Raw genomic sequence first — 16,531 nt, 5'->3', positions numbered from 1 at the left:
AACCAAAAAATAAATAAATAAAAGGGCAGGAAGGCCAAAATGTAAATCACTTGAATTTTAGGTTGAAATTGCACTGTTTCCAAACACACTTATGGAACCACTGTAAGTCATGGTTAGGTAGTTCTAAGAGATCTTGATCTTAGGCAACCTTTTAAGTGAGCATGCAATTTAGCAGGCCTTACAGGGCTACTGTTTATCCAGATTTTTAGTCTAGGGCACAGATGGCAGTAAGTTATTCAGTGAAATAGGAAGGAAGAGCCTTACTAGTGACAAGAACTCATTTCACCATGCTGCAAAGACTTCGGCCTCTCACAATATGACCCATCAAGGGAGATGAGTTCCAATGCTTTCCAAAAACACAAAGAGAGCAAGGGAGGCTAGAATTAAACTAAAAAGTTCTAAGGGAGGAATATCCTCTATTTTGTAAATGTACTATTTCGAAATCTTAAGTATTAAGCACAAAGATCAAGCCCTCTGATAAACTAATGACCACTGGGCAATAATGAAAAATAAAGCTGTGGTACCAAATTATCACACATTTAAAAGAGTAACTTCAATAAGCCAAGTCCGGTACTGTAGGAAGAAGCATGACTTAAAGCAGAAAGACTTCCAAATCCAGTCATATTCATTATGTTAACCTCAGCCATGGCATTTAAACTCGCCAAATGTCAGTCATTTTCAGCTATAAATAGGAATAAGAATACCTATGTACGCCACTTCTCAGGGCTTAGAAATGATTAAGTGCTTATTTAAATGTAGCTTTAGTATTAATGCAAATAAGATAATATTATTACTCAAGATCACAGGATCTACTTATTGCTTAGTGTTTGTGGTAGACTGAAAAAGAAAATGGCCATGATATGTGTCCTACCTGCATCAAGAGGTGGAGTCCATTTCTCTTCTCCTTGAACCTGGGCTTGGCCACATGACTTGCTTTGGTCAAGAGGACATTAGCAAATGGGATGCAGCAGAGGCCCGAAAAGCACTTGTGCCTTGAGACTGGCCCTCTCCTACAGCTTCCCAGAGAACCCTTCAGCCCCCATGTGAGAAACCGGGATCAGCCTTCCAGAAGATGAGAAATCATGGGAAGATAGGCAGTTTTCAAACCCAAGGAAATAGATAATTCCAGTTAATGCTTTCAAGCCACTGACCACCTCTGATGGCAACATGATGTCACCATGTGGTCATAAAATATAGCCAAAGCCAAACTCTCATGTCATGTTTACTGTGTACCAGCAGCTATGTATGAACTACCTTACTGAGCACTCAGAACAGGTATGAAGCTGGATCCTATTTTACAAATGAGTAAAATGAGTCTCAGAGAAGTTAAGTAACTTTCCCAAGTTCACTCATATTTTAAACGTTAAACCTCAGATTCAAGACCAGATTTGTCTGACTCCAAAGCCAGTATTCATAATTTGATACAGAAAACCACTAGTCAAACGAAGGGCAATTATCCATGGTGACCAAAACCAAAGCTGTTAATCAGAAGAGTTTAAGAGCATCTTAAGCCAGGGTGGAAGAGAACCCTGACTTTGGTCTTCCAATTAAAGGAGATTGTTAGCATACAATAATATTTGCTTATAATTGATTTCGAGGAATAAAGAAGAGATTTTAAGTTGCAGATTGATTACACTGCAGAATACACTTTAAGTACCTATGATATGCTAGGATTTAAAAATGGAATAAAAAATGTATTATTAGTTATATGCTCTGTAATAAAGTCTGCCTAACATTTAACTCTCAATCTGTGGCACAGGAATAAAACTATGCAATTCCTACAGCAAGTCCAAGAGACTGGTCAGGATGAAGTCTAGAGAGAAGTATAAGGTGTACAGATTCATAAATGCCACCATCCCATAGATGGGTGAACACTAGCTAGAACCATCTCTGCGCCCGCTCATCTGCACGGCTTTCACAGCAGCTGTTGCCATTAAGCAGGTGTTTGTGTTATCTGTCATTCTCACCTTCAGCATTGACTGAATGTGGCAAAAAGTAGGAGACAATTTATCATTAAGGGACCACAGGCTACGAGAATTCGAAGGGATCGTCACTATGATCTAGAATGTGGTTTTAAAAAAGCTTCTAAAATAATTTGAAATAGTGAAATCCCTCCCTGCAATATAAGTTTTTTTCAGGATGCAAATATATAGCTGACAAAAACTAAATTTTTAAAATCAGTAAACATTTATTTAACTATGTAATATCTACTTATACAATTAGTCAATGACAACAAAGAAGTGTGAATACAAAATTAGAAAGAAATTTAAAGCTACACATCAGCTCCAATATCTTATTAATTTTCATTTTTCCTTTCAGTTCTATAGGATGGAGAAAAATCTTCATTTTCTAAGATAAATAGTTGAAATAGTTAAGAGCATGCCTGGAAGTTTTAGTAGGATCTTCACAATCAATGCCACTCTGCACATGAATAGGGTAACCTAGCAGCACAAATTAAGAAGCTGGCATTTTTCCAGTGTGTTCAAAGTTGGTGTATAACATACAGTTTGAGGTCTGCTTTTTAAATCACAGTTTATTATACGTTAAAATATATTTAAAATGAAATGAGAATTAAGCATGTAAATCACCCAAAATTATCTCAGGGTCAAGTTATGCACCTTTGGGTCTGTTTCCTTAAATCTGGTACATCTAACAGATTGTAATAAATTAGATGGTAATAGATAATAAATGTAATAGATGTAATAAATCTATTACATCTAATAGATTTAAGGAAACAGACCCAGAGTGGTCCAACGAGTTGTCTAAGTCCCTATCTCTTCATTGTAGCATTGACAGGACTTTACCAGGACATTCCGCAGGCAGCACCTGAATTTGCTGTATATGTTAACTCTAAGTTAAAGTAATTCATTCAAGAATGATTTACTCAACCCAGCAAACCCATTACTAGGTATATATCCAAAAGAAAACAAATCGTTCTGCCAAAAAAATACTTGCACTCACATGTTCACTGCAGCACTATTCACAATAGCAAAGACATGGAATCAACCTTCGTGCCCATCAATGGTGGACTGGGTAAAGAAAATATGGTATGCTTACACCATGCAATACTATGCAGCCATAAAAATGAATGGAATCATGTCCTTTTCAGTAACATGGTTGAGCTACAGGCTATTATCCTAAGCAAATTAATGCAAAAACAGAAAACCAAATCCTGCATGTTCTCACTTGTGAATGGGAGCTAAGCACTGGGTACGGATGGTCATAAAGATGAGAACAATAATGGTTGAACTAGTTTACAATCCCACCAACAGTGTAAAAGTGTTCCTATTTCTCCACATCCTCCCCAGCACCTGTTGTTTCCTGACTTTTTAATGATCGCCATTCTAACTGGTGTGAGATGGTATCTCATTGTGGTTTTGATTTGCATTTCTCTGATGGCCAACCATTATGGAAAACAGTATGGCGATTCCCCAAGGATCTAGAACTAGAAGTACCATATGACCCAGCCATTCCATTACTGGGTATATACCCAAAGGATTATAAATCATGTTGCTATAAAGACACATGCACACGTATGTTTATTGCGGCACTATTCACAATAGCAAAGACTTGGAATCAACCCAAATGTCTATCAGTGACAGACTGGATTAAGAAAATGTGGCACATATACACTATGGAATACTATGCAGCCATAAAAAAGGATGAGTTTGTGTCCTTTGTAGGGACATGGATGCAGCTGGAAACCATCATTCTTAGCAAACTATCACAAGAACAGAAAACCAAACACCGCATGTTCTCACTCATAGGTGGGAACTGAACAATGAGATCACTTGGACTCGGGAAGGGGGACATCACACACCAGGGCCTATCATGGGGAGGGGGGAGGGGGGAGGGATTGCATTGGGAGTTATACCTGATGTAAATGACGAGTTGATGGGTGCTGACGAGTTGATGGGTGCAGCACACCAACATGGCACAAGTATACATACGTAACAAACCTGCACGTTATGCACATGTACCCTAGAACTTAAAGTATAATAATAATAAAAAATAAATAAATAAATAAATAAATAAAAGTGGAAAAAAAAGGGAAAAAAAAAAAGATGAGAACAATAGACACTGGGGACTACTAGAGTGGGGAGGGAGGTGGACAAGATTTAAAACTGACTGTTGGGTACTATGGTCAGTACCTGGGTGACAGAGTCATTTGTCACAAACCTCAACATCATACCCAACAACATACCCAAGCGTCAAACCTGCACATGTACCTCCTGAATCTAAAATAACAGTTGGAAAAAAAAAAAAAACGTAAAGAACAAAAAAGAATTATTTACTAAGTGCCTACTATATTCTAGTCATAATGCTAAATGCCAATAATATAATCATACTACAATAGGCATAACAGATTCAAGTTCTGCCACAATGAAGCTCACTACAGTTTAGTGGAAGACACAGATATGAATCAAAGAATGACAGTTATACGCAAAATTACTACCATGAGAAATGTCTGGTAGCTGATCTAATTAACATCAAGAAACCTACATTTGACCTGAGTTCTTAAGGTTAGGTGAAAGTTACCTAGTTGGGAAGAGAAAAAGAGAAAATGTGATGTAGTGTGATTGGGACAGAAACATTTTCCTGGCAGAGAAAGTGTTTGCCAAGGTCGTGTGGCTGGAGAGGGGGTAGCATGTTGTCTACTTTGGAGGCTTTTGGTGTCATAAAGAGAAAAATAAAAATTGTCTGCAAAAGACCTGGTAATAATAACAACAACATGCACTGAATACCGTGTTCTACATATTGTTCTGAAACCCTTTATAAATAATGATTAATATATTTACATCTCACACTAACTTTGTGAGAGAAGTGGCATTATCCACATTTATAGATGTAGAATAGAGGAGGTCAAGCAATATGTCCAGGGTCTGAGAGCCATGAAGTGTCAAAACTAGGATATTCCACAAGACTGACATTGTGCAGGGCTTTTCTTTGCCAGTAGGCTAAGACCTGCTTTCTCTTACAATGAAGTGGAGTCCCTTAAAGGAGTAGATAACAAAAGGCTGATGTACATCTTTCTCATACCCAAGCCTGCACTGAGGCATGACTCCCAAGAAAACCACGAATTAACAAAAAGACCCAAACTCAAGTAACCCAGAAGTAAACAAGTTGTAAACCTTGCAATAATGTCATTCATGTGGCTAAAGTCTACCATAAATGGTGTGGCTTACATCTTCAAGGATCCTAGACTTACAATTCAGGTAACAGCCCACAGGAATTGGAAAGAGTTTTTTTTTTTTTCCTGATGGTATAAACAGTGTAATTTATAATGTCCCCCCTTTTGGCTTTGGTTATTGGGAAAAATAAACAGCAAGTTCTCTGTGGCCTATAATTTCAATCTGCTTTTCCTTCACCTGGCTTTCTAATCTTAATATTGTTTTTATATTTATTTTTACATAAATATGCATTATACTCCACAAATATTTTTACATTCTATATACTATATAGGCATTATATATTATATAAGTGTATTATATGTATACCATTACATGTATATTATATAATATATAATACATAAAATATATAATTATAAAAATATATAATATTATGTATGTTATATATATGCATATAACCAGTGAAGAATGATTCACTCAACCCAGCAAACCCATTACTAAATTATATATTATTATTATAATTATTACATTATATATATTATATGTAATGCTATATATATCATTTTATATATAATGATATACATATAATACACATACATAATACATAATGTAGCACCTACTAGGTGCCAGTGCCAGTGCCAGGTTCGACCTTAGCACACTCTGCATGGGGTGCAAAGATGGATAATGCACAGTTCCTGTCCCTGGTCTTGAAAGCTTATTAAAGTTAGCAGGTTTCAAATGAGAAAGAACTTTTAATGAAGGAAAAATAAAAGTGGGTGAAGGATATGAACAGACACTTCTCAAAAGAAGACATTTATGCAACCAACAGACATATGAATAAATGCTCATCATCACTGGTCATTAGAGAAATGCACATCAAAACCACAATGAGATACCATCTCACACCAGTTAGAATGGCAATCATTAAAAAGTCGGGAAATGATAGATGCTGGAGAGGATGTGGAGAAACAGGAATGCTTTTACACTGTTGGTGGGAGTGTAAATTAGTTTGACCATTGTGGAAGACAGTGTGGCAATTCCTCAAGGATCTAGAACTAGAAATACCATTTGACCCAGCAATCCCATTACTGGGTATATACCCAAAAGACTATAAATCATTCTACTGTAAAGACACATGCACAGCAAAAACTTGGAACCAACTCAAAGGCTCATCAGTGATAGACTGGATTAAGAAAATGTGGCACATATACACCATGGAATACTACACGGCCATAAAAAAGATGAGTTCATGTCCTTTGCAGGGACATGGATGAAGCTGGAAACCATCACTCTCAGCAAACTAACACAGGAACAGAAAACTAAACACTGCATGTTCTCACTCGTAAGTGGGAGTCGAACAATGAGAACTAATGGACACTAGGAGGAGAATATCACACAATGGGGCCTGTCAGGGGGTGGGGGGCAAGGGGAGAGAGAGCATTAGGAGAAACACCTAATGTAGATGATGGGTTGATGGGTGCAGCGAACGACCATGGCATGTGTATACTTATGTAACAAACCTGCACGTTCTGCACATGTACCCCAGAACTTAAAGTATAACGAAAAATAAATAAATAAAAATAAAAGCTGAACTGCCCAAGTCATTAAACAGAAATCCAAAATACTGATGAGGAAGTCAAGTCAAAGAAGAAAAACAGAGCTCAACAAGAGAGGACCCGGTAAAGTCAAAAGAGGGGAATAAATATGAGGTGGGAAGTGTTGACAGCATGAAGGAGAGGATGGACCTGCAGAAGGAGACCTTATATTCTACTGCTTGGGAACTTGGTTGGAAATCAGGCTTTGAACAGCCCAGTCAGTGATTCCAAGCACCCCAGTTTCTGTGTGCCAATTTTCTCATCTACAGGCATCTCCACCCCACTAGGGGGCTAAAGGAATTAATTATAATTTTGATCAAATGCTTTGAGGTACACAAGTAAAAGGAACAGTGAATACAAACTATTATGATGTAAAAAATATTTTTAAAAACTATTGCTCATGTTTATTAGTTTGGAGGTATAGACAGTAGCCCCCAGGCCTATGTTTTTGCTCTTAAGCAATGTATCTAACATGTGAGCATACACATATGAGAAGCCCAACACCCAGGCCATACACACAGCATGCATGAACATGTGCAGAGACCCAGGCACACATAAGCCACCAAAAGGGGTCTAATCTGTATGCAAGAAGAGGACAGATGCTAAAGTGTGCATGGAGTGGGCAGCTCAGTTGTTCATTTTTAGAACCCTAGAAGCTTTCCAAGTTCTACATGCTGTATAGCATACAGAATTGAAGCACTGAAAATAGCACAAAAGGTGGAGGGTATTATGAAGACAAAAAAGCCATTTGTTTATCTTTTCTCTGTTAAAAGTTTTGACCATGTGCTTGATCAGACTGTTCTGTCTGCTGAAGACACCTACTACATAAATGGCTCCAAAGTAAAAGTCCCAAAGAACTGTCCAGAGGGTCTCCGTGGCAAAGGAGCCTCAGATGGGAATCCCCAAGCTTTGCTGACATCACCTGAAGGTCAAGCTCCCCAGTCTGGAGGTGCACCTCCCCTACCCCTTCACTTGGCTAACCAAGGTCTACTCATCCTGTAGATCTCACACAGCTGTCACTTTCTCAGAAGTCATTTATTGGCCACTCAGCTAGGTCAGTTTCTTCTTAAATTCTCTCTTCATATTCTGTATACTGCTTGGAAGCTAATCAGAATCATGACTGCTATTGTTTAACCACTAAATGTCTTGTACTGAAATATAAGATTCCAGAAGAGAGTGCCCATGTCTGTCTTGTTCACCGGATGACTCCGTAGCACGGTGCATTCATTCATTCTCAAGTAAATGAATGAATTCAATCTTGTGATTTCAGCCTTCAGCCTCTGGAATTTAGCTTCACTTTCTTTCCTGGATCCTGCTCTAGTAAGCCATTTTTTCAGCTACATACTATTCAGGGTAAGGCTAACAACTCTGTAACTGAGGTGGTAAAGATAGGGTGAGTGCAAACTATTTACCCATATCAGCAATTAACTAACACAAGTTGGCATGCAGTTCACAGATCAGGCTGTCATCAAAGTACACAACTACAGGATTTTAATGCACACTAAAATCTTTTCATTCCTATTGCCTGTCTTATTCAGTGATTCAATGTACCTTACTGGCACTAACCATTAAAATCATGTATTGAGGACCTATTATGTGTCAGGTACAAGATATTATATCCCATTTAAGTCCCAAAACAAGCTTGCAACATTAACCAATAAGAAAACTGTGGCTCAGAAAAGTTAAGATTTGCCCAAGGTCACAATCAGTAAGGAGATGAGTGGAACATAAGCCCAGCTCTCTCTGAATCTGAAGGCCATGCTCTGGCAATACTCTCCCATTTCTCATCCTATAATAAGATGTCTGTAGAGCGTGTGCATATGCCCCGACTGGCTCGACTTGAATTCCAACCCTGCCATTTACTATCTGTGGGGCTTGGGCAAGTTTCTTGGGCTCTCTGCTGTCAATTCCTTTGTAAAACAGATATAACAGCAGTACTCTCCTAATGGACGTTGTTTTAAGGATTAAATTAATTTATACATGTTAAGTACTAAGAACAATGCTTGGCACATAATAAGCAATCAGTATTAGCCCCTTTTTGGCCTGTGCCTATTGTCATTATTATTATTAACAATACTATTATGTGCATGCTATTAATTACGCCACTGAACTGCCTCCCTTTGGGATGAAAGAACCAAATGTACTTGGAACAATGTGTCCCCCTTACTCTTCCAAACAACCCAATATGAAAAGATTTTTCTTTTCTTTCTGTGCAATTTCAGCAAGCATTCACTGAACCCTTTAATGATGGGCAAAGCAGTCTACTACTGGGAGAAGACCACTTCCTTACTCTTCAGAAAGAAATGGAGGCTGGTCAGAAGCTTCACCTACAGAAATTCAGTAAGACAGAAATAGGAATTCAGGGAAGCAGGGCTTAGCATGGATCCTCCTAGTAGGCAATCCTACCGTGTCACTCTCCTGTTCAACTTCTGGCTCTTGCATTGGCTCTAGTAGTAGTTTGAGGAAAGGAGTCAGGACTTACGGTCTCCCACCCTTGGTTTAAAAAAAAAAAAAAAAGAAAAGAAAAGCAAGTCTCCTTACATTTCTTTTATATATTGGGTTTTTCCCCAAGACTATTTGATCAAAGTGTTCTACTGAGAAAACTGAAAATTAAAAACGTTGTAAACTCCTTGTCACAGTATTCAATTCCTTCATAACCTGGCCCATCCTAACGTGTCTAGATTCATCTTGTATCAACCCCTTCTTGGCACTTTTACCCTCGAAACTAAGCTATGTGCAGTTTCCAGAACATGCCCTCTCAGCCTCATGCCTTGGCACCGGTTGTATTCTTGGCCGGAACATCCTCACCTGATTGTCCTCCTGGGCTTCCTCAGTGAGGACTGTCTCCTCACAGTCCCATCAAAGTTTACAAGTAACATTATTTACAAATTCTACAACCTTGTTATAAAGTGTATAACCTTTATTTATAAATATTTAGGGCAAGGTTGTGTTACTGTGAACAGGCAAAAGACTATTTTTTTCATCTTTAAATTTCCAGTGCCTATCATAAAGTAGATTTTAGTAAATGTTTGTTGAATAAATCAATGAAAAAAGAATCACATGAAATTAAACACTACATGAATTGAAGACTGAAAACAATGTGGTTAAGAGGATAGACTTAAAGGATGGGGTTACACTGCTCAGGCTGAAATATTCACTCCTTCCTTTGGCAGCCATGTTACACTGAGCAAGATACTTAAAATGCCCCGCTTTCACATCTCTAAAATGGGGCTAATCATGGAACCTGCTTGGTTAGTTGCTGAGAGGACCAAATGAATTAATATATAGAAAGTATTTTAAAGAGTTCTGGCACATAGTAATCACTCATTTAGTGCTAGCTACCATTATTATTCTTTTTGATATGAATATAAAAAGTGTAACTAGAGAAACAGTTTACTTAAGGATCAAATCACTTTTGAACACACTCACTAGAATGTATGATATTATGGTCATAGAATTCTCCTGTTTTTGCTCACCCAGCATCTTTTCCACCCTTTTCTATAATAACGCTCAGGTTTTTCTTTGAGAAATCAACTCTCTCCAACTCTCAGTCCCTGCGGTAGGTTGCAGAGCCAGGCATCCAGCCCAGCGTGGACTGGAGAGTCAGAAATTGGCTCAGGGATGGGGATATGGTCCAAGCTGGACCACTGATACTCAGACTGGCACCTTTGCAGGGACTAATGGCAATGGGGTAGTGAAAACATGAGCCTGCAGCTGCTGTTGGGACGAAAGCAGAGCCCACAGATGGAGAGAGACAAAATCCTGATCATGTTAGGTGACTCTCTGCATCCTGCTGAGGTTTTTGTTGTTTTAACTCATACAAGCTGGTAAATTCCCTTTTCAGTTTCATTCAGTTTAGGTGGAGGTTTGGTACTACAACCTCAAATGTCCTGAGTAATCACAACCAGTCATTGTAAAGGGAAAAGCTTACAATATTAAGACTTAATTTCATTAAGTCTTATATGCACCTCAAGGTGTCATTGTAAAGGGACTACTTTACACTAGGAATTTTTATCCAAATGAAAATGGGGATTATTTACAGGGTTATCAAAAAAAAAAAAAAAAAAAAATAGCTCCTTCACACTTGGTGGCCAGAAAGAAGTAAATACAAGACCCTAGAAAAGTGGTACTCTCATTTTGATGTGTGTGACACTCCGAAGAGTTTATAGAAGAGGCAGATTTTGAAGCTACCCCAGAAATCCTGCGGCAGGCCCGGGAATCTGCATTTCTCATGAGTACCTTAGGGGTGCTGACTGCCCACTGATGCTGATGGTCCACTTTGAAAAACACTACCTGGGAGGGTCTAGCTCCTCCTAGATGCCATAGGTCAATCTAGAGTGCAAAAATCCAGCTGAGAGGTAAACCCCAGACTGTGACAAAATGGGAGAAATTTCCATAATGATTTCATGAACTTAAGATCTTCAAGGCCTACTCTGAGTTTAAGCACGAATTCTGAAGCAAATATTGGCAAATTTGGAAGTGTTTCAGCTCTAAAAATGGAAGGATATAAGCATTATATCCAGTTCTCTCAATGGCTATTTTATATAAAAAAGGAAGTGATCTAGAATAAAAACAATAATTTAAAAATGGATTTTAGGCTTGTGGCTTTATCAGTTTCGTAACAATAAACTATAGTAACTTTGTAGTAGGTCATAGCATACAATTAACAAAGACGACCTTTGAGAATTGATTTCAGTTTTTAACAGAGCAGTCATAATGAGTACAATTATAATAATTGGTAAGAAGCTTTTACAGCATTCTGTAATACACAAAAGACAACATGGCAAAATAGAATAGATTGTTTTCTAAAGGCACCACATGAGTTTCACAAAGGAAATTTTATGTTGACTGTGATGTGTAAGGGGGTGATACAAACGTCACTTGATGCCACATCAGACACCACAAAAATAAGAAAACCATTTCCTGATGTGCATCCATGTTTGCCTTTGTTAAAAGTCAGTGGTTAAATAATCATCAATGATGTGACTGAATCACAGAAACTATCTAGCCCTCCTCAATAGGAGTTCCCCAAGATAATTAAGCCTAAATACTATAAAGTATCCACTCTATGTAATGGATTGACACTCCTTTGCATGTAAAATGGCCTTACATCTGTACTCTCCTTGGGAGAATTGAGAAGACAGTCTCTCAAGTCATCTTCTGTAGGGCTTAGATGCTTAATGAAACCCAGTTTAGAAAGACTGACAGACATTCCTTAAGCTGACAATACATACCCTTGGAAAAATAACTGTAACTTTTAATTCCAAGCAAGGTAGTCTAGCAATAGTGGTTCTTGAGTAGTTTGTATAGTTTCTGGTTCTACTTGTGAGGCTTTAAATTGTTCAGAGTCATACTTTGAGCATCAATATGCATTTTATGCACCAAGATTAATGACATCAGTGGAACTCTCAACTGTAGTTCTTCAGAACCACACAATAGAATTTAATCTAGAGCATGAATGTCTTGGACTCCTTCCACAGCCATTAATTGTTAAACTGCCAAGCTCATGTCATTATGCAGAGATTCTATTCAATCCAAGGAAAATACAGTAGTATGACTTCAGCTGAATTGCAAAACAAATTCTGATTCGTCCTGTGGTTGGAGCTTTGTAAAATGTTTATATATTTATAATGGGTTTCTATGTAGAGACTGATAGTATCTGATCTTAATTTTTGTGTCAGATCCTGATAATTGACCATTCCAGTATCCACTCTCCCTTCATTTCTGACTAATAGAATCTGGATTTTTAACTAGACACATTAGTAGAATAAAAGACTATATTTTCTAGCTTCCCTTGCAGCTAGATAGGGGCAATGAAAGCAGAAGTAGTAATGTTGTATGGAAGTAGAAAATATTTCACTGGAAGGGGCTCATTTGTACCCCTCTGCTTCCCCTGTTCTCCCTTTTCTGCCTGCCATAAAGTGTGATCAATGGAAATCCAGTAAATATCTTGAACCATAAAGCAACCGTAACTGTGGATGCTGTGCATTAGAATGATGGAGGAGAAAGATAAAAACATCCTTCACTCTACCACATCACTGACATACATCCCTGAGCTGTGCACCTTTAGGCTCCTTTAACATGAGAGAGCAAGACACTTCTATTTTGCTTAATCTTCTGTTATTTAGAGTTTTCTTAAACCGAATTAATATAATGAACATGCAGTTTATTATTCAGTAAAGGCCAGGTGAATTAATAAACTAACTGGGACTAAATATTTGAACTTTTGCAACACCTGAAACTTAAATAATGTATTTAAGACAAATAAAAAGAATTAGTACTTGAACTAAATGGTAACAAATGTACAGGAACAAAATCTTTTACTCGTTAAAAATACATATAACTTAAAGAGGAATTTAGATAAATCATAAGTCAGTACAATGTGTGGTGTAAACAATAATTAGTGAAATGTGTATTATGATAGGTAACTATCATATAACATATACTTATCAAAGGTAACAAAGTGAGCCCAAAAGGTATGGGTTGAAGTTTGTCATACAGACATACTGTGTGTCTTTCTTATTTATTTATTTAGTTTTCCTATTTGTTTTTCTTATTTGATGCTTTTGTGTGACCCATTCATTCTATGTCTATTTATATTGAATAATCAACTTCTGGACTGAATGGAAGACTTTGGTCTTTCAGCTTTCATGTACAGCAGACAGACATCTTAGAAAAATCCCCAGGACAACAGAAAATTATTAACATGCCTTTGATGTCCAGTGAATCCTTTCAAGTCTGATTTTTGCTGTGTACTCTTGAAAAGGCATTAAAATATTTTAAGTAAGTCTAGCAAAAGGATAGAAAACATCAGATTGTATTTAAAATAAAATCTATTTCTTAGATTGCTTTTGATTATCTAGGCAGAAATTTTGTTTCACTGTTGTTCTATAATGATAAGAATTTGTGTTTATTGTGATTATTTGATCAGTAATGTTTTGTTTTGGGAAATATTCATGTTAAATATCCTACTAGGATCTTAGAGTCATCCAAGCTCCTGTCTACTCCAGTGGTAGGCAGACCTTTGGGAAAACAGTTAAGACTCATTTCTTCTGTATAATCTCAGTATTATTCATTTAATATCTTCAAATTCTTGTTCTGCATTCATATGCAAATATCTGTGGTTGTGCTTATGTAAATTATTGGCACACAGTATTCACTCTAACTACATAAGGCAGTGTGTAGGTATCACATTTAATTAGAGTGATGTACCCATGATCTCTTCAGTCAGCTACTGCATACTCTTCCTTATGTTAAACACAAGTGGGTAAAAATATTAGATATTTAGGAAGATTATTTTTCTGGAAAACAATTTTTTTCTATCATTAACTTCTTTATTACAAATATACAGATGACCCCTCATTTACAATGGTTCAACGTACGATTTTTTTGACTAACAGTGGTGTGAAATCAACATGCATTTGGTAGAAATCATACTTCAAGTACCTGTATAACCATTCTGTTTTTCAATATAGTAATCAACAAATTACATGAAATATTCAACATTTTATTATAAAATAGGCTTTGTGATAGACGACTCCCCAACTGTAGGCTACCGTAAGTGTTCTGAGCATGTTTAAGGTAGGCTAGGCTAAGTTATGATGTTCGATAGGTAGGTTATGTGTATTAAATGCATTTTCAACTTACGATATTTTCTACTTATGATGGGCCTATCAGGATGTGACCCCGTCGTAAGTCAAGGAGCATCTGCATGGCTATAGAGATGGCAAGATAAAGACACTTACCCCTGTGACATCCATAACCTTAATGGCTGCAAGCTGGCCCGTTTTGACATGACGACCCTGTAAAGGAAAAATAATAACAAAAGATTTAGTTCTGATGACGAATAGTAGCGTTCAATTCCAACCATAAAGAAAAATTGCTTGGATCAGTGCTGTACTAGGTCAATGGGGGGAGAGAGAAAGACAGACACACACAGAAACACCATGTCTACTTAGTGGTTATTTTGTAAAACATCCCCAGTCGCTTTATTTATTTTCACAGTGGGTGTCAAGTCAAATAAAAGATGCAATGTTGAACAATTTGGTTCTACTTCCTCTCCAAGGCATTTGACAAGAGCTTATGTGAGAGAAGGATTTACGTGGAAGGGGAGCTAGGCCTGCGTGGAAAATACACAAATATCTTTCTGTTAGAAAACACTTGGTAGATGAAGAAACTTTGGTTTCTTTCATTCTTAAAATATCCTGTAATGGTTTTAACTGGATATGATTCTGCTATAATTCACCTGAGATTGTTCATTTATCTTTATTTAAAAGGGAACCTAAAATAAAACAGACAGCAATCAATCCAAATTTGTGATCAAAGAGACAGTGCTGAACATTAGGGACTGCTTCCCCAAGGTGGGCACTTTTGGTCTTTAGAACCACAGTGAAGCAGCAACCACATGGCAAAATCAGAAGCAAGTAGGGAGCGCCAAGGGGGCACTCTCAGAAGAGAATTATTTTCTCTTTGCTTGCTCCTTGAGAAAACACAATGTCTAAATGTGACTCTCAGACAACAGCAAAGATGGTCATACTCACTACTTTTACATGAATTTTATATATAGTTTCCAAAATACATTGTAGTTATTGCTGCTATCAGGCAATAAAATGCAGCTTCTAAGATCAGGGGGGTTCAAAACCTAGCTGCATGACCTTAGGCAAGTCCCTCAACCTTCCAAGCCTCAGTCTCCTCATCTCAAAAACTGAAATAATAATACCTAATGCACAGAATTGTAGTGAGAACGATATGAGATAATGTATACAAAGTACTTGACAGTGACATATGCAGATTAGCTGTCAGCAGATGCTGGTTGTAATTATGTATGGTCCTGTCTTCTGATTAATTTTAAATGTTGTCTTCCCTACTGAACTATATGTTTCCTAAAGGCAAGCACCGTGTCTCATCAATGTATTTCCAGTACCTGGAAAAGTAAGGGTCTACCCCATAGATGCTGTGGCATGTTTACGAATTAACAACAGATAAGGAGGCATATATAATTGTGGTGTGGAAAAAGTGATTGGCCTGGTATGATTTAGATTCAGTAGTTGAAGCTCGTGAAAATGTGCTAGCTTAGTTGGATCAAATTTTTTAAAAATTGTGGTAGAAAACATTATTGGGTCAGTTTTGTAATTGAGAGCTCCTATATCTTCATGCTCTCGAATCTTTTCCCTTTTTCTGCTACTTCTCTCCCTTACTACCCTAATTTTCCCGACTCCTCTGGTCTTTTAACTTCTGCCCATTCTGCCTGCCCTCTTTCTTCTCACATATCTCAGCTTTAAAAATCTATGTACTCTGATTCTGGTAGTGCTTCCTTCCACTTTTGACCCCCATTCTGCTGCCCTTTTTTCCTCCTCACTGGGGAAAGAGCACAAAGAAGGAGACAGTAGGTCAGTAATCCAGTATGGTCACAGATACAGCCCCTCACATTTATTTCAACTTTCCTGAAATCAAGGGAGGGGGTGGCATGTTACCTTGCAAAGAGCCCTGGACCAGAATCCCAAAGGCCCAGTTCTTGTCCAGGCTCTGCCCATGACCATCAGGTGTGTCTGGGCCCTCATTTCCCCATCTACAAAATGTAGGGGGACTAGGCTCAGTGGTTGGTGGAGAGGGCAGTGAGTGGGTGTCAGCCCTACCAACTCTTTCCATCCCAAGGAGCATGTAGAAATTTAGTTTTCACAAGATTGATAGGGAGAGAAGTGCCACTGCTACAGAACCAGGAACACTAACTTTCTTGCAGAGCAGCAATGCTACCTTTCCTGCAAACCACGAGTCAATCTTGCACAAAGAAGAAGTAGCAACAGCGTC

At 37.8% G+C, this 16,531-nt stretch overlaps 1 protein-coding gene across 10 annotated transcripts in view; it reads right to left on the bottom strand.

Moving 5' to 3' along the window:
- TNIK (TRAF2 and NCK interacting kinase) overlaps positions 1 to 16,531 on the bottom strand; it is a 396,690-nt gene that overhangs the window by 153,225 nt on the left and 226,934 nt on the right. For all 10 annotated transcript variants that reach the window (XM_021933792.2, XM_009201370.4, XM_021933794.2 and 7 more), the window contains one exon: positions 14,470 to 14,526. In XM_021933792.2, the coding sequence (XP_021789484.1) occupies positions 14,470 to 14,526 (57 nt within the window). The remainder of the gene's footprint in view (positions 1 to 14,469; positions 14,527 to 16,531) is intronic.

The sequence above is a fragment of the Papio anubis genome, chromosome 2, assembly GCF_008728515.1.
Source record: "Papio anubis isolate 15944 chromosome 2, Panubis1.0, whole genome shotgun sequence".
In the NCBI taxonomy this organism is placed as follows: Eukaryota; Metazoa; Chordata; class Mammalia; order Primates; family Cercopithecidae; genus Papio; species Papio anubis.
Note: the sequence above shows the minus strand (reverse complement) of the source record. Positions and strands in the feature narration are given on the sequence as shown.